A 25,251-nucleotide genomic window follows, 5' to 3' on the forward strand; every position below is an offset into this window, starting at 1 on the left:
ACTAATTTACTATCCTACCCGTCCTAATCCAACTTACGACTTCATATTATTATGTCCTTTAGGATTTTTTATATTAATTTGATTAATATGTAAAGTGAACCTTTCTCGTGTATACCCCATATGCCAGTGTTATTCTATCTTTTTTTCATACGAGCCAAAACTTAATCCAGTTTAACACCATCTGTCAAACAGTTATCACACTAGAATTGAATGGGGCTCGTAGTCATGACCACTTTTGTTGAACAAGTTAGACTCATAAACATTTACTAGAGGGCGTTGCATACTTTTTCATTATTATACGGATATCGTATGCGTAACCCTTTGTTTGTACAATCATTTTTTTAATTAATTAATTAAAAGTAATTATAGCTAATTAATATTTTATGAATTTTCAGGGAATACTACAAAATCATCAAAGTATATAAATTTTATTTGTCCACAAATTCTTTTACATTCAGAAGCACTACGTCTAGTAATAATTAGAAATAATTTATATTAATTTCTGTTCTTTTAAAGTTCATAGCCTATATTACAAACTTACGTGTTTGTATCCTTAAATCTAAAATTATTTTATTTGAGCTTGGCAGAGTGATTGATTTTTATATTATGGTTTCTTCATTTTCGTAGGTTTCTTTATTTTATTTAATTAAAAAAAATAAATATACTTGGACATTTTACACTGCGCTTCTAGTCCCAAACTAAGCAAAGCTTGTACTATGGGTACTAGACAACGGACATAAATACACTTAAATATATTTCATTAATTTGAATTGAAAAAGCAGTTTAAATAACTTGGAAAAATGCATGCAAAACTGATCTTCGACTCTTAACGTTAGACAATTCAAAATTACTATTGAAAAAGTGTATTTGGAACCTCTAAGGAAGTTTATTGTTCTTTCTTCATAAAGAAAGAATGCAAAAAGTTACACCTACTTATTGAAAAACATTGAGTGTAGCACGATATCCTCAGTTTCATAAAAAAATATTGCTACAACTCATCGTTAATTTCAACTCACGAATGACGTCACTTTACAACTTTCCATCAAGTAATTGATTTCTTTCTGAAGAAAGTCAGTTGAAATAAAGTATTTACGAATAAGATTTAATTGCATTAGATGTTATTACGGCTAACAATTACTTAGAGTAATAACTGGATCGAGAGGATATTTTAAGCTAAAGTTAAACCTTTGTTCAGCTGTGGACGTCATTTGGCTGAACGAACGAAACTAAAAATTGCAACATTACCTTTTCAGCACACACTTAAAAATAACTCAACAGTTCTTAAATGCACCGAAATATTACGCCCCTTGTGCTGCCTTAGTAGTTTCATCAGTTTTTGTGGTCACCCTCTCATCTTCTCTCTGAAATAGGTAGCTTGTGTTCGGCGTGGTACTGCTGCTGGAAGCGGGAGCGGCATTCGCGTAGCCATTGCCGTTCGAATAGCCGTTGCCACCGGTCGAATAGCCGTTGCCGTTCGAATAGACGTTGCCGTTTGAATAGCCGTTGCTGGGCTGCGCGAACGCTTGTCCATAGTCGCTGGGACGGCTAGGTTGGACGTAGCTTTGGCGGGCGGGTTGCTTTTTGTCAAGGTTTGCGACGCCACTGTAACAAAAAAATACATTTATGAACATAACTGTCGCTCAACCAAACATTGAGAACATTGATTTTAAGCTTTTCCATTTCAATTAAATAAAATATAGAAATGGGTGAATATCAACAAACTCGTTTTTTGCCTAATTCCGGTGGCGAATTTTAATTTCCACTTTCCAAAACTTTTTTGTGGCAGAAATAATAGTAAATAACTTGTATTATTCAATGATATGGTAGAGATCAAAATATTATTAATACTTCTCGAGATATGTCAATTTGAAATTATCAAGAGCCACCGAAATTGTATTTGAGCCACCGGAATTAAGAACCAATCCACCGAAATTTATTTATACAGCGGACTTCGGAATGTTACGGATGATTGTCTCAAATTACTTATTTATTTGTAATCAATTAAGTATTATTATCCAGTAAAGATGTTTATAATTAAAAACAATATTCAGGCCTGTGTTGTGACCCTAAAAAGCATCAAATCTTCCCACGTGAGTCGTAATAGCCGACTAAGGAATCAAAATACTGGAGGGTGGGCTGCAGCATCTTTCCGGGTATTATACTACCATACTGGAACTACCAACCAGCCTGCTAAGCATGGTGATAACGGCAAAATCCCTCCATAGAGAACAAATCCAAAACTTTCTGGCTCTAGCCGCCAACAGCCCCGTTATTCTAGAGTCATCACAAAGACATCATACATGACCCTCAAACCCAGAAACCAACTCTAGTCCCGGGAGGGCGACCAACTGCCCCAGGTTGGTGTTAGGTTTATCTTCCATAAGTAAAAATATTGGTCCAGGCTAGCCAAGTTTTCATGATGGTATCATACCTATCCTATACTCAGAATTACGCAACTAATTATTCGCTAAAGACCATGCGAACTGGAGATTAAGTATAAAGATATTTCTAGATCTATACCAGCTACTGAGCTAACACATTACATATTTGTGATGTAATTTAACGGAAAACTATGCAAACCTAGCGACAATGAGCTAGATGAAAGTAGTACAATTAAGAAACGGAGGACTAAATCCAGCCAGCCTCATGGAGAGAGAAGGCCTAGCAAAAGATGCCAGAACTGTAAAAGCGTACTGAGCTGCACCCTAATAGTACTGCAAAAATCAAAATGTAGTAATCATTTTTAGACGAACAGGCAATTTAATCACATTTGAATTCTCCGATCACCACACAGCTTATGACCGCAGTCTATGAAGGAACACTATCTGAGGTTGCGATCCTCATCAGTGAGGGACCGAGGAAGAAGAAGAAGTCATCACCGAAATAGAAGAATGCCGAATAAAAGATGCTCAAAAGCTGTCGACTGATGAAGCCTAAGCCACGACCAGTGCCAATCCAGCTCCAAAGCCCCACGAATTTTCATCTCGAGTGGCAGAATAGATTGCAACCTACGAGACTAGGGAAATTTTAGCTGTTTCAGGACTATTCTCATCTGTTTTTAAGATTCTGCTTAGTATCGATGTATAAATAGCTATCCAAGTCCTCACGCTGATCAAAGTGTATTATAGAGACGATTTTTTGTAATAAATCGAAAGTATGTATTTGCGAGGACCAAATTGAATATACCAGAACAGCAGCTATAGCAGAACCATTTTGGTAAATGCCTAAGCTGCTAGGAGAGATTAAGAAGCACTACTAGTAATTAGACTGAAGATCGAGATTATTCCGACACTTTAGCGAAGATATCCTAGACTTTAGCTTGAGTGAGATTAGAATGCCCTATTAAAAACAACAAGGTATGTACCAGGAGATAATGAAATTACAACTGAGCTTATGAAATCAGATGGAATGCTAGTACTAAAGTTCTCTTAAATACCACCATGTTTATTGGTCGATAAACCAAAAAATAAGACATGGTGGTGGTGCTAGAGACTGGAATGGAATGGACGTTGGCGATGGTCCAAAGTCAGGTGAGGCAGCTTTTTCCTGAAACATGACACTCTCGCTATCCAACATCCAGTCTCCCAGACAACCTCATTTTCGAAAAGACGTTCGTAATACTACGTACATATTTAATGCTGCGTCAAATTATGCAGAAGACTGAGGACTATAATCAGTCATTATTATTGGCCTTTTTGTACCTTCTTCGATTCGGTCAAGACCTGGGCTGTGCTACAGTCTCTTTAATGGCGTCAAATTGACTGTCGATACATGCAACTTCTGAAGTATTTGTATGAAAACTTCATCATATCAGCCCTCCCCCAAGATCAGAACTCGAAACTTATCTGATTGCTGCGAGGGTTCAGAGTTGGAGACACCATAATCTCTTAAAGTCTTCACTACCTCCCACTTAGAGGTTTTCAAGCTTCTGAGCTAGACCGAGCTCAGTATCAAGATACGGCGAGTACATCACACAACTTCGATTCACTGACGATATTGTAGTTATGACTGAGACCTTAGTAGACCTAGGTACAATGCTCCAGAGCCAATAAGACCAATTCCGGCAATAGATTCGCCACCGGAGCCACCGAAATTGCGCCACCGGAATTGAAAAACTGTTACAAAATTCAAATTATAAAGAAAACTATAATTCTGATCAATAATTTCTGTATACAGATACAACAAAACACCAAACTTTAATCATGTTAAAGAATCGTTTAGCATCTAAGTAAGTAGCTTTCACTCATACACTTGCCAGCGAAATTGAAAAATTTTGTATTCCTGTGCCGCTGATACAAATATATACGGGTCTGCTGGAAAAACAATACCACAAGTCGCAAGTCTTTATAGCCCGATCAGAAGGACACAGTTGAGTGATGCAGGGAAGAAAAACTCTACGTCTCTCAAAGCTTCTTTGGAGAAGTAAGAGAGTGTCGAAATTGAGCCACTGTAATTGCTTTTTTTCGTGGGACAGTTTTGAAAGACTATTTAAAACACTTAAAATATGAAATATCACATTTCTTTCATATCATTTGGAAGTCTTATTTAATGTATTTTATGGCTATACTATTTTTAAATTACTAGAATCCTCGAGAAAGAAGGAATAACACAATTTATGAGTAGAAATAGAGTTAGGACGCGCCACCGCTATTAGATTTTGGGTCTTTGAAAATTTTTTTAGTACATAAAATAACTACCTATTGTCCTGAAGACTTTGCTATCGTGTAAAACGCTGAATAAACTATATACAGAAAAAAAATCATCGCTCTAGTTACATTTCTCCCATCGATTCTCAGCTCCGCCGCGTAAAAAACGTGTTTGGGATATTCACCCAAATACGAGAACGGACGACGCCGCGAGCCACCAGTCTGCTTGTGACCACGGCTGTAGCAACATAGACGTAAATAATACTCGTGTAGGTACTACATAATAAATAGAAAGAACATTGAGTCTACAGAATAGTCGAATAAAGTTAGCGGCTTAAGACATTATCATATTTTTAATTTAAAATTTGTAACAATATTAATATCCTTGGACATTTTACACTGCGCCATAAATTAGTAAGCCTTTACTTCTCCATTCACTTTGAAATAATGTTAGTCACATTTTTCATTGATGGAAACATACTTACCAACGAAATATCACACTGTAACTAGTTAATATCTACAGGATGCTGATTTCAATCCTCGCCATTTTATTTAGGTGATCTATTATGACTTACCTAAACGGATTTTCGACCAAAAAAAAAAATTACAAACGAAAGTGAAATTTTTTGCGAATATTTTCCGTGAGACATCAACTGTACTGTGGCTCCCAATACTGCAATACGTTTGCACTGCGGCACCATCGAGCTACGCGGATCGCTCGCTTATCATGTTGGACAGCCTACTGAAGGAAGCCACTTAAAAGTAGGTAGTGTAATTATGTATTTTTCTTTGACTAACAAAAGTTAAAGATCGTTTTAAAATTTGTCGAAGTCAATTGTGTCAAAAAGTGATCAGAATAAACTTAATTAACTCCCTAAATATGGCGAGGATTGAAATCAACACCCTGTATACCTCTCATCTCTATACGGTCTTCTCTCCCCCACGTTCCTCCAGCCACTGGACTGTCCGTAACTGAAGCCCTGTCCGTAACCGCCGCCCTGTCCGTAACCGCTGCCCTGTCCGTAACCGCCGCCCTGTCCGTAACCGCCGCCCTGTCCGTAACTGGCGCTCAGGTCTTGCCGGTAGCCCCCTTCACCGTAGCCCAGGCTGCCCTGGTACTGCACAGGATCGCGGTAACCACCGCCGGAATAGCCCACGTTTTGCCAACCGCTCTCGCCGTACTGTGGTCTGAAATTTGAAAACGAAAATTCAGTCAAAATGTAGCACGGTATAAGTTATTGCTGAAAAATTGTATTATTTTACTGATATGAATATCCTTTGCTGGAACAATTTTATTAAATTCTTATTAATGTCCTAATCAAACTTAGTGCTGGCGGATAATTGCATTAGGTTTGTGTCATGAACACTAGGTATAACTACTCAATGGTTTCGACTTTACACTGCTAGTTTCCCAGTCCCACCACATTTACTAAATTAACATAACAGTTCCATTATAGGTATTATCGATATCATACCATAACATCACATCACTATTTTGAACAAAAAGTAATGGTTATTATAATTTAGAGGGATTTTATTAATGGCCAAAACAAATAAAATAATAAAAAAAAATTAAACAATAAAATTCGAATTTCACTCGCATTTTTTAAAACGGTGGCTGACATAATTATTTCGTGCCAGTTCGATTGTCTCAGCCGCTGAGGAATATGCTTATGCAGTTTGGTCATTTTTGCATGCTTTTTTAATGTAAAGACTGTCCTTATTTTTATCTTCTTCTTCTTCTCTTGTCAGAGTAGTCGTGGTCATCATTATGAATCACGATGAGTGATGTTCCTCGCAATACGACACTTTCGTTAACCAAGCACAAGACTTATTAGTTGCGGCCTTATTTTTATCTTATAAGGCCCTTATTATGAAAAAACGTTTAAACCTTCGTTTTATTAGATGTCCCATAAACAAAATGCCCAGGACCTACTACTACTACTAGGTGATTCTCATAACTTTAATACAAGAAATAAAAATAAACTTGCCGTTCCAAATCTCAGACTACATAAAGTAGGTACCTACCTATGTCATTCTTGGGGAATAATGTTAAAATGTTTAAAATAAAATACCACAATCTCTTATAGAACTACCTATTCATAAATTCAAAGTACAGGTTAAGAAAATCCTTATGAAAAAAGGATACTTACTACAAAGTTAACGATTTTTTATAATATGACAAGAGTGCATGGATTTTACCTGCCTAGCTCGCACTTATTGCATGTCATGTAAACTATAAATTACTGTATGAAAAAGAGGCTGACAAAGGTGACTAAGTTTCTTCCGCCACTTCTTCTCAGCACCAGCCCATGTGTTGTCCCGAAGTGGTGGTAGGGCAAGCTATGTATATTTTGGACGTGTATAAGTGCCCTGGAAAGGGCCTAATGTACTAAATAAAAAATTTGAATTTACTCGTATTTACCTGGCATCAGGGCGGCCCCAGGGCTGCGCGGGCGCCGCGTCAGGGCGGCCCGACGCGAAGTAGTACCCGCGACCCCCCGCGTCCCACCCCGCCTGCCCGCGGTACGTCTCGTCCCATGGCCTGAAACTGGCAGATGCAAACTTAAGACCGATTTCCATGAAAGCGGAGAGAAGAGGAGATGGGTTGAAGCCACAGGTCCCACAGATCACAGAAACATAAGGGAGATGTGAGAAGGGGGCGTGGCCGGTGTCGCAGCAATATGCCCAAAAACAGAACACATTGCTCGTAACAGCAATGATGACAGCAGCGCCGTCATAATGTAAACAGTTTACATTGCTTGCGTAGTACTAAAGATTATTCAAACGTTGAGTACTGATACCGCAGTGGATAATGAACACATTTTGATTACTTTTGTGTGTGTGAATTTCGAATGCGACACTGAGTTTCAAATTCAGCGCATTAGATGGCATCTCTCTATATCTCTATGGTTGACACCAATCAAATTTCATTGGTTATGCAAATATATCCTCCTCTTCTCCTCGCTTTGGTGAAAACCGGGTCATAAAAGCTCAAAACTAAACCTATTTAAAGGTCAAGAGACTAGAGGATCTTTAAAGGGTGCGGTGTAGAGTTTATAGGCCCGGTTGCATAGTTGGTCCAAGGAGTTCCTGATGAAAATTTGGATCTTTCTCTCTATTTTGTGTGAGTTCCAGCAGATCGTACATGACTACCCTATTCTTAAAGTACATATGCGAATGCCAGCTCTTTCCAACCAGTCTGGCCAGCGCCAGCGTGGGGGGTGTAGTGTAATCCTAAACCGGCAATTGACTTTGGTTTGGTAAATTGTGGGATAAATAAAGGGAGAGTCGTGCTTTTGCGAGCTTCTCAGATAGCCTAGAGGAAATCACAACTACAATTGATTCAAGAAGAGACAATAGACAGTCCGTAACATTATGTAATGTAGAGTGACAAAGACAACATGAATAAATTGAACAATCAAAAAGATGTCACATTCAAATTCAATTTTAAAGTCAAAATGTTCCCTAAATACTAATCTCTCCCATCAAACTAATAACGGTAGCCATAACACAAAAAGTTCGCAAGCTCAAATTACATCATCTAAAAACAAAGATGTAAGTAGGTTACCGTAACGAGTTCATTAAGTTCTTCGACCTTTTCTGTTTAAAATTCGAACGTCCAGGAAACTGGGGGTCAACCACCTCATTTCGCCGGGGGTCCTCAAGCCGTGGGCACTCAACAAGAAATATGGCGGCAAAAAAAACAAATAACGCGCGTATCAAAAAGTACAAACGAGAGCACATAAACACACTTTTTTGTTGCAAAATCGTTCCTATTACGAATGAATTAGGTTGACGAAGTATTTGCCTACCTTTTGGTGTGTTGTCTACTATACTTACATTCAAAAAGATTTTACAAGTTAGCGGTATTTAATGACGGTAGGCAGTAACAAAACGCAAGCGTGTCAAGATTGTTCTGCAAATTAGATAATTGCCTGGAATTTGTGTAGGGTAATTTACGTTTTATTTTATTACTTGTCTTGAGAACGAGCTACTAATTGCATATTTTGTGTATGAGGAGTTACGCTGTGAATTTTTTACTAGCTAACACTTAGGCATTAACTATGTTGTTAGGAGCCGCAAATAAAAAATATTATTAAAAAAATGGAGTGAATACAGGAAAACTACAATTGACTACATACTCTAAAACTGAGGTCCCCAAACATTTTGGCCTCGCTTGTTGGTTTTCAGTTTTGACTAAATCCCCTAGGAGGAATCCCCTGGGTGTAGGTAGGGTTAAACCTAGATGCTTCATTCATAAATGAGAGTAAGTAGACAAAGTTAACAATATCTGTCTGTTCTCTTTCATTGGAAGAAAGCAAAAACATCTAGTTTACTATCATGAACCTTCCATCCAAGGACTCCCAATCTATTTTTCACATTACATCGCTTCCTCCCTCAGAAATCACAATCGACCCCTATGGACCCTGTTGACCAGGCCACTTTTAGTATCATGCCTCTACAATAAAGCTGTTCAGAAGAGCGTGACAGCCTAGAAGCATCATTGCACATATGAGCAACCAATTTGGGAGAAAGCGTAATCTGCCAATGTTCCAGTAACGGTATCCATTGTCGATTTGCCGTATGTTGAACTTCGCAAATGATACCCATAAAACTACTGTTACCACCATTGAATGACCTATGGGCTATGGGCAATTGAATGTGATAACAATAGCGTGGCAAAATATGTTTGTGCTCGATATAATAGTTGGGGAGAGTCAAAATACCTCATCTTTGTTGATGATATATCATTTGTTTGTCTGAGGTGTGGCTAACATTGGGCAGAATTTTCCCATGAAAATCATATTGGTCAATAATTCAATTGAATTTTACAGATGATTGAGTGCCATGATAAAATCACAGTTCTAAATCACTTACGAACATTACGAAATGGAATGAAATGTAGAGAGCCGATTATACAGGGTGTTTGGTGGAAGGTTAGACAAACTTCGTGGGTGTATAGGTAAGGTCATTTTAAGAATTTCGCCCATTTGACCCTAAGTGAGCTACTTATTTTTAATTGATATTTTTGTTTTTATTTAATTTTTTCCGATTGACCTGAAAACTGCTTAAGTTTTTTTTTCTAAAACGTGACTAAAATGTGACTTACCTATCATGTGGCCCTCTTCCAACACCAGGTCCATATCCACCAAATGAATCGTCGTACGCTCCTACTCTATCATATCTGTCATCGTAGACTGGCCTCCTGTACCCTGGGTATCCGTATCCATCGTATCTATCCGGGTACCTGTCGTACAACGGCCTTCTCTCCCTGTACGGATCATCGTAGTACGGTCTGTCGTACCTATCTCTATCTCGTCTATCCCCTAAGAACCTGTCATAGTAGTCAGGCCTATATCTGTCTCTGTCATCGTCCCGATCTCTATGCCGGTCGCGATTCCTGTCTCTGTCTCGCTTGCTGCCGCTTGGACGGCTGTCTTTGTCGTCGTAGTTTTTGTCCTTGTCCCCCTCATTATCAGTGCCGTTCTTGTTGCTGTTGCTGTTTCTGTCGGTGTTGTAGCGGCGGTCATCGTCATCATCATCTCCGCCCTTGTTCCGATCATATCGGTTCCCATAGGTGGGTCTGTGAGAACGCCGATCGTCGTCGTAGCCGCGACGTCTGTTGAAAACCAAAATAAATAATGTTTAGTTTATTTCTTTGGAACATAACTTCAAATAACGTTGAAACCTAATTGGCTTGTGGTTCTTAGTAACGAATATGACACCTCCCTTGATTGCAGTGATACAAATCTGATGCACTTCGATCGCCGCTTCAGTATGATCAATTACAGAACATAAACCCCGACAATATCCAAGAGGATATTATTCTGTATAAAATCGAAGTTAAATTAATTTAACTGCAATCTCTAAGGGCATCTGAGTCTCTATATTTTATTTAAATAAAGGTTTACAATTCCTGTCAACTTTTCAAGTCATAAAATCAACTGAATAACTTCGAAACAACTAACAGACGCTGTTTATCTGTCCCTCCCAAGTTGAGCAAAAAAGCGCTTTTTTGCTAAACTTGGCTTTTCTCGAAATACATAGTTCAGGTAATTTTTGACCCTTTATAACTTCGTTGTAGATATAATAATTACCTGTCATAATCGTCGTCCCGGTCGTCCCTATCGTCCTGGCACCGACCACACCTCGCCGGTCGATCGTAGTCCAACCTCCCGTACTCTAGCCTCGCGTACGGCCGGCCGGTACCGTACCGGTCGTAGTAGCTGCGACTCTGCCGGTTCAGTTTCGTGCCATCAGTGGGGGTCAGCACTTCAGTGGGGGTCAGCACTGAGGACAGCACGGTGTCTGCTTCGGTGGGCTGGAGGCAGGCTATGATGATGGCTGACAGTGCCTGGAAGAGAGATGGGATCAATTACATCTTTTCAAAGATTCCTAATGAGCCACGAAGCCTAGCTTTCGTAGAGTCCAGATATGATTGAATTCAGATTTACAGGGAACTTTTCCCGATTGATTCGGTTGTGGATAGGTAGGTCGATTAATCCTTGTTCTTTTTTCATGGCCCTGATGCTGGGAATGCTGGGATACAGGATATAATATCTTATCTATATACAGTGTGAGTCACGTTAAAGTGTACATATGAAAATATGTGAAACTAGACCTATTTTTATCGATAAAAAAGAGGTCAAAAATTTTTTGAGATTTTTTTTTAATTTTTTATAGAATTTTTTTTCTCCCAATTACTTATTGTAAATAAAACGTAATAACTTTTAAACTAAGCGGTATATCCTGATAAAATAAAAACAGTAATAATGCTAAATAACAGGCGATACTAAAAAAATACATGAAATACCTAGAAAATGCCAACAAATAATAAAAAATGATACTTTTTGAAAAAAATCTGCTTAAAAATTCGTATTTTTTTGATTTGATAAATTTCTCCAAAAAATGCCCCTATAACAGGTAGTTTTTATTACTTTTTATTATTCTCTATCGTTTTACTTTTGTAAAACCAAAAATTGCATGTCTCTATCCCTATCACAACGTTTGCAATGATCGTTTGAACTAAGCCTCTCCGGGCGCGCCATTCAACGCTTCGTTAACAACGGAACTGAAAGTGACTCTAGATTTGTAATTTTGATAAAGACAAGTTAGATTTTAAATAAAAACAAAAGATTTCGAAGTAAAATAAGCATTTCAGTTAAAATTAAAATTGTCTCTACCTGTAGCGGAGAAAAATGTGGTGGCAGGCCTTTGTTCAAATGATCATAGCAAATGTTGTGATAGGGATAGAGACATGTGATTTTTAGTTTTACAAAAGTAATACGATAGAGAATAATAAAAAGTAATAAAAACCATCTGTTATAGGGGCATTTTTTGGAGAAATTTATCAAATAACCAAAAAAATACGAATTTTTAAGCAGATTTTTTTCAAAAAGCATCATTTTTTATTATTTGTTGGCATTTTTTGTGTATTTTTTGTATTGTTTTAGTATTGCCTGTTATTTAGCATTATTTGTTAAGAAGAGCCATCTATTGGAGCGCGTGAGAAGCTCCAACCAAAGATCAATGGCAATACTATCACCGAGCACACCGCATCGATTACGTCACGCGATGTCAAGAAACCACAACAGATGGCGCTGAAGCACACCTATATAAACGATTGCACGGACGCTTAACGTCTCTCATTCTCATTTGAACTTTCAACTGAAATATTGTAAACGCTTTATTGTAAAGTAATAAATCCCAGTATATCTTCAAAGTCGCCTGATTTACCCGTGTTGATCCATACACACAAGAAGATTAGGAGTCACAGACAATAGCTAGAAATTAGAAGCCTAGGAACACACTCTGAACACGCAAACATTGTGGTCCTTCGAGCCGGATATGAACCAGCGACCTATCCGGCTCGAAGGACCAACAATAGCTAGAAATTAGAAGCCTAGGAACACACTCTGAACACGCAAACATTGGACCTTCAGAGCCGCATCATCCATCATCACATCGAGGGATCAGCAAAGGGTCTGGCCAAATCGTTCCTTTTTTCCCCCATCTTATCCCATTTCAATTTTACTAAAGCTGTGCTTGTTCCTCTAGGTACCGTGTTGTGCTTCCTCACGAGTCACGTACGCAGTTTACAGGAATTTGGTGAGTACCCACTTTTATAAATCGTCAAAATGAGTGTTGAAAACGTAACCGTTCGTTGTAAATCTCCTAATTTGTGCGTAGATTCTGATGATACTGTAATTAGAGAATTAAATAAAAAACGCGGTTCAATCAAGGGTAGACTGACGTTATTCGTAAAATTTGTAAATTCTTTTCATAGCCACTCTCGTCCTAGCGATAAACAATTAACCGAATTAAAATTGCGTAGTGAATTAGCCAAATCATTATTTAGTGAATTTAATAGCATTCAAAGCTCCATCGAAATGCTCATGGTGTTAGATAGTGAAACTGCAATTCAGTTAGAACATCGTGAATCATTTGAAAATATTTATTACGAAACCATGGCAGAAGCAGAAAGTTTAATAAAACGTTTTAGCCTTTCTGATTCAACTAGTGCTAGTTCTAGGTGTGAAGCTTCGATAAATATTAAGCTTCCTACTATTTCACTACCCTCCTTTGACGGGTCGTTTGAAAATTGGTTAGAGTTCAGGGATACCTACCTTTCTATGATTCACAACTCCACCCAGCTTGATGACATTCGTAAATTCCATTATTTGCGTACATCGCTAACTAGTCAGGCAGCTCAAGTTATTAAATCAATAGAATGCACATCAGAAAACTACACAATAGCTTGGGATTTGCTCAATGAGAGGTATAATAACGTCAAGTTGCTGGTACATAATCATGTGAAGTCTTTATTTACCATTCAAAATCTAAATAAAGAGACTTCATTTCATTTAAGGAAATTAATTGATATAGTTTCAAAGAATTTACGTGCCTTAAAGACACTCGGGGAACCTATAGAATATTGGGATACACTTATTATTTATATCATTACCTCCAAATTAGACGCAGTAGTTGAGAAAGAGTGGGAGGAACATAAAAATAATTTATTTACGCAGCATCATAAACGCATTAAGTTAGACGATCTCATTACATTCTTGAAAAATAAGGCAGACACTTTAGAAATGATTAAAGCGCATAATTCTTCATCATTTTCTAATAGTAAAGTCCCTTTTGATAACAATAAAAAACCTCAACAACAATCGCAACAAAAATCACATATTTTCGCTTCAACAAAAAATAATGTGAATTCCAAAAGTACCCGCACATGCTCATTATGCAGCGGAAATCATTCGCTTTATTCTTGTACTAAGTTTTTGGATTTAAACGTTAAAGAGAGATTAGAATTCGTTAATAATAAAAGGTTATGTGTTAATTGTTTACGAGCTGGACATTTCGCTTCAGATTGTTATTTTGGTCCGTGTAAACAGTGCAGTAGAAAACACAACAGTTTATTGCACAGTAACAATAATGATAAAGTAGAAAACGCATTAGTATCAGTCGTGGAGTGCCAACCGGATTCGAACCCCGTGCTGCACTCGTCGGCAGTGTTACATACAGCCGAACCGACACGAAACGAGAATTCGAACAATAGTTTGTATACGCAGGCGTCAGAAACTGTTTTATTATCCACAGCTTTAGTGGAGATAGCAGGTAATGACAATGTATATCATAAGGCTCGCGCTTTGTTAGATAGCGGCAGTCAACACTGTTTAATTACAGAAAATTTACGTAAAAAATTAAAAGTCGATTCGATACAGTCCACATATAATATCACAGGAATAGGGCATTCACACACTCAGTCAACAGAGTTGTGCGAAATTAAGATCAGGTCATTAAACGGTGATTATAATACTCGCTGTAAATGTATAGTTTTGAAACATATAACTTCAAATTTACCAACAGTTCCATTACATTATAACTCTTTAGACATACCGAATAATATTCAGTTAGCCGATTCGTTATTTTATTTACCGTCAAAAATTGACTTATTGATCGGGGCTGACGTGTTTTGGGAATTGTTGATAGAAGGTAAAATGCGTTTACAGGCAGGTCCTTACCTACAAAACACTACGCTAGGTTGGATTATTTCAGGCATTGTTTATAATTCAAAATCAATAAATAACAAAATACAATGTCATCATTTGCAATCTTTACAATTAGATGAGCAGTTACGTAAATTTTGGGAATTAGAAGAAAATTATAGACATAAACCATATCTTACAGAGGAAGAACGCCATTGTGAACAGCTGTTTACTGAAACTACGAAACGTGCAGTTGATGGTCGTTTTTCAGTTCGCATTCCAGTACGAAATGAATTGGTACTTGATGAATTAGGTAATAGTTACGATATTGCAAAAAATAGATTTTTGTCATTAGAACGCAGGTTAGAACGGTCTCAAGAGTATAAAAAAATGTATAGTGATTTTATGCAAGAGTACTTAGACCTAGGTCACATGGCACGTATTGAAAACTACACTTCACCTCATTATTTTCTACCGCATCACGGTGTCTTACGAGAGCAAAGTACTACTACAAAACTAAGAGTAGTTTTCAATGCAAGCCAAAAAACATCAACTGGCAAATCTTTAAATGATGTCCAAATGCCAGGGCCTGCATTGCAAAACGAATTGTTTTCTATAATTTTGCGTTTTCGTCAATATAAATTTGTCGCTTGCGCGGATATCGAGAAAATGTTCAGGCAAATATTAATTCATGAAGATCAAAGAGATTTACAGTTAATATTATGGCGAGAAAATCCATCACAGCCTATCAGTGTGTACCGGCTTAATACTGTAACATACGGTACGGCGTCTGCACCGTACTTGAGCAATCGTTGCATTAAACAACTAGGCTTTGACTGTACGGACGAAGACATTTCACGTACAATATTAACAGATTTTTATGTAGATGACCTTATAACTGGTTCAGATTGTATTGAGAAGTTATCACACATATGTAAGGGTGTATCTGAAACTTGTCTATCTGGTTGTTTTCCCTTAAGGAAATGGACATTTAATTCGCCTGAAAATATTTTGAATAATAACATAACTTTTGATAATTCCAAAAATTTTTCTTTAGATGAAAATTATTCCAGTAATACTCTTGGTTTAGGTTGGTTTAACAAAAGCGACGAATTTCATTTCACATCAAAGGTCAATTTTGAATGTAATAATGTTAGTAAACGACAAATTCTATCAATTGTTTCACAGATTTATGACCCTCTCGGTTTGTTAAGTCCGTTTATAATTATTGGCAAAATGATATTACAAAAGTTATGGTTATGTAAACTTGATTGGGACGATGAAGTACCTATTAATATTTTAAGGAACTGGGAAAAGTTTATTGAAGCATTAACTTATTTACATAATATTCGCGTACCGCGTCATGTTGTAGGAACGTGTGACCATTCTAGGATCGAATTACACATATTTACGGATGCGAGCGAGGCTGCATACGGTGCGTGCGCTTATGTTCGGACGTGCAATAGTAATGATGACGTCATCACGGTGAGATTATTATGTTCGAAGAGCCGCGTCGCGCCAGTGAAACCGGTTAGCATTCCACGGCTCGAGTTATGCGGTGCACTATTGGGAGCTAGATTGTATGATAAAATAATTAAATCACTTCGATTGAACTTTGACAAAGTTGTTTTTTGGACAGATTCTACTATAGTTCTCAGATGGTTGCAAATGTCACCACATCAGTTAAAGACTTTTGTTCAGAATCGCGTTGTTGAGATAAATGAGTTGACAAGCAACACAATTTGGCTGCATGTAAACTCGTCAAATAATCCAGCTGACCTGGTTTCCCGTGGAGTACTTTTAAATGAATTAAGTTCATCAACTTTATGGTGGAACGGACCCACCTTTTTATTTAAAGATAGCATAAAATGGTCACAAAATCAAAATAATATTTTACAGAACTTAAATGATTTACCTGAGTTAAAACTTCCCACTACAAACTTGTTGTGTAGTAGCGATTCTAATTTACCTATCATTGATTTCAGCCGATTTTCTAAACTAAATCGATTACAAAGAACTTGTGCTTATGTAATGCGTTTTATACATAACATACGAACAAAATCTATTGATGAGCGGTTACACGGGCCGTTATCAGTAGAAGAACTTGATAAATCCTTATTGTTTATAGTTAGACAGGCACAAATAGAATCGTTTCCTGAAGAATACAATGCGCTTTATAATAATCTTGCTATAAATAAATCAAAACGTAATATTTCCAGTTTAAATATATTTTTAGATGCTGACAAAATCATAAGAGTCGGGGGCAGATTAGTTAATTCTGAATTTTCATATGACAAAAAGCACCCCATTTTATTGTGTAGTAAACATATCTTTACCTATTTATTATTTCAAAGTCAACATTTAAAATTATTGCACGCTGGGCCTCAATTAATTTTATCTCATATCAGAGACAATTGGTGGCCACTAGGCGGTAGAAACTTAGCAAAAAAAGTCGTTAACCAGTGTGTCATGTGTTGTCGTTTGAAAGGTAAAATAGTACAACCAATCATGGGTAACTTACCAACTGAACGAGTAACTGCAAATTTTCCTTTCATAAACTGTGGAGTAGATTATGCTGGACCTTTATTTATTTTAAATAAGAAAGGTAGGGGTTCCAGACTAGAAAAATGTTATTTATGTCTATTTATATGTTTTTCAACTCGAGCGATACACTTGGAACTAGTAACTAGTTTGTCTTCACAGAGTTATATTTTAGCACTGAAACGATTTATTTCCCGGAGAGGAAAACCTTATCAAATATTTTCCGATAATGGACGTAACTTTGTAGGAACAGCTCGTGAATTTTCAGATTTTTTAAATAGTAATTCTCAGTCTATCATTGATTACGCTTCAGATAATCACATTAAATTTAAATTCATTCCCCCTTACGCGCCTCATTTTGCCGGTTTATGGGAAGCTGGGATCAAGTCCTGTAAGCACCATATAACACGTGTGGTAGGAAATGTAAACATGACTTATGAGGAATTCAGCACAGTTTTGGTACAAATTGAAGCTGTCCTGAATTCCCGCCCTATGTATCCTTTATCCTCAGACCCCAACGACTACTCTCCACTCACTCCTGCCCACTTCACTATTGGTCGGCCGCTGACTGCACCTGCAGAGAGTGATATTACCGCTGCAACCACGAACACACTCAATCGTTACCAGCGAGTTGAACAGCTGAGGCAGACATTTTGGAGGAGATGGTCTACAGAGTACATATCAGAGCTTCAGAAACGTACTAAATGGCAACAGAAAACTGAAGACTTGCAAACTGGAACATTGGTTGTCATAAAGGACGATAACCTTCCGCCGCTGAAATGGCGGTTAGGACGCATAATAACTCTGATTTCAGGCAGTGACGGCGTACCAAGGGTTGCTGTCATTCGGACGGCCACAGGCATTATACACAGGGCATTCTCAAAGATATGCCCACTTCCGGTCGCTGAGGTGCCAGGTTCGAGGCTCGGCGCGTGACACGACGTGAGCTGAGATGTTGAGAGGGAGTCTCTCAAGGCCCGCCGGAATGTTAAGAAGAGCCATCTATTGGAGCGCGTGAGAAGCTCCAACCAAAGATCAATGGCAATACTATCACCGAGCACACCGCATCGATTACGTCACGCGATGTCAAGAAACCACAACAGATGGCGCTGAAGCACACCTATATAAACGATTGCACGGACGCTTAACGTCTCTCATTCTCATTTGAACTTTCAACTGAAATATTGTAAACGCTTTATTGTAAAGTAATAAATCCCAGTATATCTTCAAAGTCGCCTGATTTACCCGTGTTGATCCATACACACAAGAAGATTAGGAGTCACAGACAATAGCTAGAAATTAGAAGCCTAGGAACACACTCTGAACACGCAAACATTATTACTGTTTTTATTTTATCAGGATATACCGCTTAGTTTAAAAGTTATTACGTTTTCTTTACAATAAGTAATTGGAAGAAAAAAAATTCTATAAAAAATTAAAAAAAAATCTCAAAATTTTTTTGACCTCTTTTTTGTCGATAAAAATAGGTCTAGTTTCATCTATTTTCATATGTACACTTTAACGTGACTCACACTGTATATAAAAGAAAGTCGTGTTAGTTACACCACTTATAACTCAAGAACGGCTGAACCGATTTAGCTGAAAATTGTCAGGGAGGTAGTTTAGAGCCAGGAGAAGGACATAGGATACTTTTTATCCCGTTCGAAATTAAAAAAAAGTCTGCTTATTTATTGCCATTAAGGCGGAACAAAGTTCGCCGGGTCAGCTAGTATATATATAAAAGAAAGTCGTGTTAGTTACACCACTTATAACTCAAGAACGGCTGAACCGATTTAGCTGAAAATTGTCAGGGAGGTAGTTTAGAGCCAGGAGAAGGACATAAGATACTTTTTATCCCTTTCGAAATTAAAAAAAAAGTCTGCTTATTTATTGCCATTAAGGCGGAACAAAGTTCGCCGGGTCAGCTAGTTTTGTTTATAACAAACAGCTAGGGATCAGGGCTCGGACTGTGTTTTCATAAACTGTTAGGTTTTGCCGTACCTATTGATTGACTGATTGATATTTGTAATCGATCAACTGAATAAATAAATGTTTATTCCGGAAATCTAATTTTAAATTAGCCTATCTTCTAGACTCCAATTAGAGGAACCATGAAAATTCAAAGCAATTCAAACCGAAGCGACATCTGAAAAGGTAGGCTGAAAATTACTAGCATTTTGTCTGGAAATTATCCACTATCTTGGATCAATGAGTCACACTTGCATAATGACTCGCTGAGTGTCATTATGACGTGTGCGCAGATACAATCTCGGCGGTCACTGTCACGCGGCGTCATAAAAAGAAGTTCAGCGAGCGATTGTTCAGTGATTGTTTGTTCAGTTTTACAGCTTCCGCAGCTTGATCAGCTGGAGATCTGTTTGTCCGTGACCGGTTTTTGTTAATTATATTTTATCCTATCCTCATTGAGGACTCTACATTTATGAGGGCAACGCAAAGGAAGAGAATTGCATGTCCAAAGGAATCGTTAAAGCTCTACATAAAAGTCAATTCAAATTGACCTTACTACGGGTTTTCTGAGAGGAACAGTCTGAAAGACGTTCTTTTTTGCTTTTGAGGTATGCAATAAGAACTCTATGTTGAGATGAGGGTGCAGGTGGTATGGATGTTGGTTTGGAGTCCTTAAATTATAACGTAAGTATTATTAAAAGGACAAAACTGGAAACACCATCAACTTTTTACGAGACGATGTACCATCAACATTTATACGAGCATTCGCAGGTACCGTTAAATACATTTAAAAGAACTGTTAACTATAAACCTTTATAACCTGCACTATAAACAAGTAAAAAGCTGTTAGAAGTATCAATTTAATTTTCCAGTAAGGCTTAGCTGCTGAAACATTAAACGAAAATAATTATAGCTATGGAGGCACTAACATGAGGACGTTAAAAGCCTTTCGTTATCACACATCGTCTTTACCATGCTTTTCCACTTTATATTATGACCCAAACAAAATATTATAGTCTGGGCAAGAAAGGACCGCTACTAACCGTGCGATGTGGAAGTCATTGGGGGAGGCCTATGTTCAGCAGTGGACATCCTATGGCTAAAATAATGATGCAGAAAGGACATCGCACCCTTAATAATGAATGGGCACAACTCAAAAATTCAGTTTTTTGGGAAAAGCCAAAAAACCAATCGGCGGATCGCAGTTTTTTACATAATTGGCTCTAAAATCTTTATTTTATCAGCTACAACTTTCAAATTAAGCATACTTAATCACTGGTATCTGTTATATAATTTGACATAAGACATTTTTGAAAATATTGATTATGAGTATTTAAAAAAATTGTTTAAAAAAATATTTCAAAGTTAGGCCTTTATTTTACTATTTCTGTTGTTGTGATTTTGGGTATTACTTGTACTTGTGCCCATCTAATCCTTAGGCTGAATTGTTTTATATGGCATATTCCCTAATATTGCTCTCTAATATTTAAAAATAACTGTATTATTCGATTTTTATATTGATTTACGCCCAATAACATTGGGGACAGTTATTGTGCGGTATAGTAGCTTATAGCCAATTCAGTTTAAGAGTAGGGTGCTGAATACTAGAAAATTATTAGATATGTCGAATTAGATTAAAATAAAGACTATTAGCTATTTCTCTGTGAAAACCGACATGAAAATACTAATTTTATGCATTCAAAATATTTTTACTTAGATAGATAGGGACTCTTACCCTATAAAAAATATGCTTTTCATCAAATAAAGAAAAAACCTACAAAAACTTTTTCTGTAAGGTTTTCTGTTATGGATTTGTTCAGGATAATCACTTATTAAAGTCCAACAGCCAGTACCTTGGTATCTTTTTTCCACTATCCTGCTGTCCTGGTGGAAGGAACCGTTCTCCTTGTCCCTTACTATAATCACCCACATTATGTGGGAATCAGTTCAAATGGCTATTGTAAAAAATACAATTTAATACTCAAATTGGCGTGTGTAATTTTTGAAGGATTTTAGCAACCAATTTTGAACACAAGAATATCCATTCTGGTGTTCTAACATTCCCCAAAAAATATTTTACTACTAAAGCACCTTAGCCATGCTTCTGATTCAATTTGTGTTATATGGTTTACAAATACAGTCTTTTATAAGAGCACGGATTTGCGGTCCATCGAAGATAGCTGCTTTTAATTTTTCCGTACTCATCATCATTTTGCTTTTGATCATTTTAGTGATTAGAAAGCTCAATACATATCTTTGGCCCTCCAAATAGAAGCCCTTTACGTCCTGCTTGACTTCAGTATTGCAAAGAGTCTAGGTACACAAGGTTTACGACGATATTGGACACCCAATATTTATTATTTTGTACATTTTTTATCCCAAAGTATGCTTGGTTTGTTATCACAAACTCCGTGATCTTTTTTCTTTGCTTTTGTGTACAATATTTGCCACATATTAATAAAAACTGTTAGTGGTGTTAACACAAGATTTCATTACGAACTCATATTTCTTAAGACAAAAAGCACTTTAGAACTTAAATTTAGACAAACTGAAAATTTCAAGGTCTAATAGCTGATCAGTAAAATTGTAGTAACTTAATACGTGAAAAGATAATTTTAAAATAAATTCTATGTATCCTCAGTCCTCAGAATCTGAGTGATTAATTAGCATCAATTTATGTGACCGTAATAAATTAATGAATAATATAATTAAAAATTATAACACTATCATATTAAAGTAATTCACCTTTTGGCTGACTAGTGCGTTTATTCATAAGATAAACAAAGAAAAAAGCCAACCCGAGCCCCGAGCGAACGTTAATAGCCTTAACACGTAGGTATGTCTTTTATGTTATTAATCATTAGTTTATTTGTCGGGAAGTATTTCATAACCACCGCTTTATTTCTTAGCATCGCGATAAAACATTCTATAGGCTCCTAATCAACCAATAGGTATGAAAATTAATACCAAGAAGCAAATTACTTTTATAGGAGAGTTGTAAATTTAACTACAAACACCCATCCATGGTCCGCCTAACTAAAGTTAAAGTTATATTTTATAATTTTCTATGATTAACGGGACTTTATCAATGTAATAAAAATGAAAATGTAACATATTATTAGAAATATATGGAATTAATTAGTAGCTCACTAACACTTACTTAAAAGTTTGTCACACAAAGGCACAACTCCAAATTGGACCACAGTCGCGGGGGCCGGATTCGACAAATATCGGCATGTCTCTGATTCAGCCCTTTTAGCGGGAAGATAGACGAAAGTATGGAAGGGGCACAAAATGTAGAACTCTTTTATCTGATCATTGTTTTCGATTTCTGTGAAAGCCATCTTGTAGAACTGACGAAAATGTGCCTCTCTAGTACAAAAAGTAAAAAACCAAAAATTTTGAGTTGTGCCCCTATATTATTAAGGGTGCGATAGGTACTTCTAAAGAATAAATTCTGTACATTTTCTATTTCTATAATATCACAGATAATATAATACTAGTATAATACTAAATAATTGGTATTAGTATAGACTAGTCCAGTTCAGCTGAAGACCCTACAGGTACGATTTGAAAAAATATTGTTGTATCGAGGAATACATAAACCATCGTTTCGGCTAATGGGAGTAGAGCTATTCTAAGGCTGGGAGACCTAACTTTAACTTTGACTAATTTATGTCAAAAATCTGTCAAATTCCATACAAAAAACAACGGTTATCGTTGTTTCGGTCCAAGTTAGGTGGTGCACTTAGGCTGGGTTGCACCATCTTACTTTAACTTTGACAAACGTCAAAAATCTGTCAAACTCCATACAAAAACCACCGGATAACGTTATAGTTACGGTCAAATTCAGGTGGTGCAACTCAGCCTTAGCCTAAATGAAGCTTTTAATCACCTCCTAAAGTTCTAAGCTTAAACCAAAATTAAATAAATCATAGGGCGGTCATGAAGCGGGAAATTGCGTAAATCCCAAATGATTCCCTTCCTCTGCCTTCATCAGAACAATCGTAATGAGTGCACGACCTTTGTTTACCCTCATTTTGCCGTGTGGTTTCACTGCGTGACGTCACCCATTGTTTTTGGAGGACATTATTAGATTAGCTATTATCTCATATGATTTAATTCGTTATTCAAACGCACACAAAAAATAGGGAAGCGTATTGTTGGAGGCTGTTTAGGAAATAAGATGAATAATTTGTGGATGGAGGTCGAGGATTTAGTGACTTGATGGGAACAGGATATCATTTTACGACTTAATTTATCATCATCATTTAACTGATTTTCGATCCTTAAACGACTGCTCCTATAAGGTATCTTTAAAATAATTAGGTAGGTGCGATATGGTCCTATGAGAGCTTAATTTTCTAAATACATTTTCAATGGCGCTGGCAGTTCAAGTAGAGATCCTGGCTACACAAAGTTGTAGCAGTGGGAACGAAATATAAATTAGATATGTTTGACACTTAACGACAAAAAACTAAAAGGTACACCGTAAAAGGCTCTTTAAAATAGATGACTAAGTCTAAATAGCTTTTGAGCCCTACACTACGCAGATTCAAAACAAAGCCCTTCCATAAACCAAATCGAGCAGAGCATTTTACCAACACTGAGAGGGAATCGAACCCGGGACCACTGAGACAGTTAGTTAAACTACCAGCTCTAGAAGACCACTGGGGTTCAATTTACCAACTGATTATCCAGCTTTTGTTTCAAATTGATTGATATTTCCCTGTCCCTTTGCCATGTTTTGTTATATTATAATTAAGTCCAGCGTACGTAATGTTACGCAACTAGCGTAAATGTTTACGCTGCGCTCGCATTGTTTAAGTTTAGTGTCCGGCGTTAGGGTTGCCAGCCGTCCGGAAAAACCGGACATGGATGTTTTATCAATGTTCGATGTGAAAAGTCAGAATTTTAGTAAGCAAATTAGGCGGGTGATTTATAAATCTACGGTAACTCAAATTGTTGTAAAATTTTATAGAAATTATGAGATTGCCACACAATTATCTCGATCATTGAGTTTTCCAATGGTTCTGAATCGCTGATTCATTAGAATGAAATTAAATAAGTACTCTTGTATTTGATGCTCGAAGATGATGACGAAGAAAAAGTGAAATGATTTCATAATTTCTTCAGTCTGCGTTTGTCATAACATTTATGTAGAGCGGATGCCTTTTGAACAAATACAAAAGAAATATTTTCTTTTCTATTATTTACCATAAGGAATACTGCATAAAACTAACTGACAAATAAAATAAATACGAAACATAACATTTAAACGGCACAATTTAGACGGTCTTATCGCCTATCGCTACAATATGAGCTTTTAAAACTGTAATTATTTTTATTTCCCTAATTTAAGGGTATCTTTGTATTTAGCTGGCAACCTTGCAAACGTACGGTAGTAGTCATAATCACTTTATAATTGCGAGCGGACAATAGATGAAAGGTTATGGGAATAACTTGAAATTACACCTCATGGTGGTCTTCATGTCGTAAACACATCTTAATAGCACCCATTTATTGTGATACTAGCAAATTGACCCAAAGGTTGACTGGAAGAGAAGGCCGTATGACTTTGTTCGCCTTTTGTACTTTGATATTGTGTGCAATAAAGTTTTAAATAAAAAATCACTAGGCAACCTAAACAATAAATAACTTATCTAAGAGTAGATAATATTTTGCAATCAAGCTTTAAAAGTGCTTTTACTCGTAACAATTTTACCCTACCACTGCTTCGGGACAATATTTTAAGCTTTGAGATGGTAGAAGAATATTTATTACAGTTAAAAATGTAGACATACTTTAACTACCTAATAAACAATGTAGAGTCTCTATGGTTACTATAATAAATAGAGTTCCATAATAAACACAACAGTCGATTTCGCGTTAATAGCAGTTGTTACATAGGTATTTCAAAAATATTTTTAAAAACCTGGGTAATTATACTAATTACTATCGCTTATATTTCACTGACTGTTGTCTAAACTACTTTGTACCTCAACTTCCATGGAGTATATTTCTGTATTACTTATGTACAATACGTAAAGGCTTCAGGCTAAAAAATAAAATAAAAATATCTTACCAGCACCAGTAAC

At 36.8% G+C, this 25,251-nt stretch overlaps 1 protein-coding gene and 1 long non-coding RNA gene across 2 annotated transcripts; one reads left to right on the forward strand and one right to left on the reverse strand.

Annotated features, from left to right (window-relative positions):
• Positions 1-913: 913 nt before the first annotated feature.
• Positions 914-11,170, reverse strand: LOC135075460 (RNA-binding motif protein, X-linked-like-3). Its single transcript, XM_063969899.1, has 6 exons — positions 11,105-11,170; positions 10,748-11,004; positions 9,760-10,269; positions 7,072-7,197; positions 5,559-5,834; positions 914-1,602 (listed from the first exon to the last, which is right to left on the reverse strand). Exons 1-6 carry the CDS (start codon positions 11,168-11,170, stop codon positions 1,299-1,301), a joined length of 1,539 nt encoding a protein of 512 aa, XP_063825969.1. The 3' UTR covers positions 914-1,298.
• A 1,366-nt stretch (positions 11,171-12,536) lies between these two features.
• Positions 12,537-18,416, forward strand: LOC135075318 (uncharacterized). Its single transcript, XR_010258005.1, has 3 exons — positions 12,537-12,632; positions 12,708-12,758; positions 17,697-18,416. It is a non-coding gene; the product is annotated as an uncharacterized LOC135075318 (long non-coding RNA).
• Positions 18,417-25,251: the final 6,835 nt, after the last annotated feature.

Source organism: Ostrinia nubilalis, chromosome 10 (assembly GCF_963855985.1).
Source record: "Ostrinia nubilalis chromosome 10, ilOstNubi1.1, whole genome shotgun sequence".
NCBI classification, from domain to species: domain Eukaryota; kingdom Metazoa; phylum Arthropoda; class Insecta; order Lepidoptera; family Crambidae; genus Ostrinia; species Ostrinia nubilalis.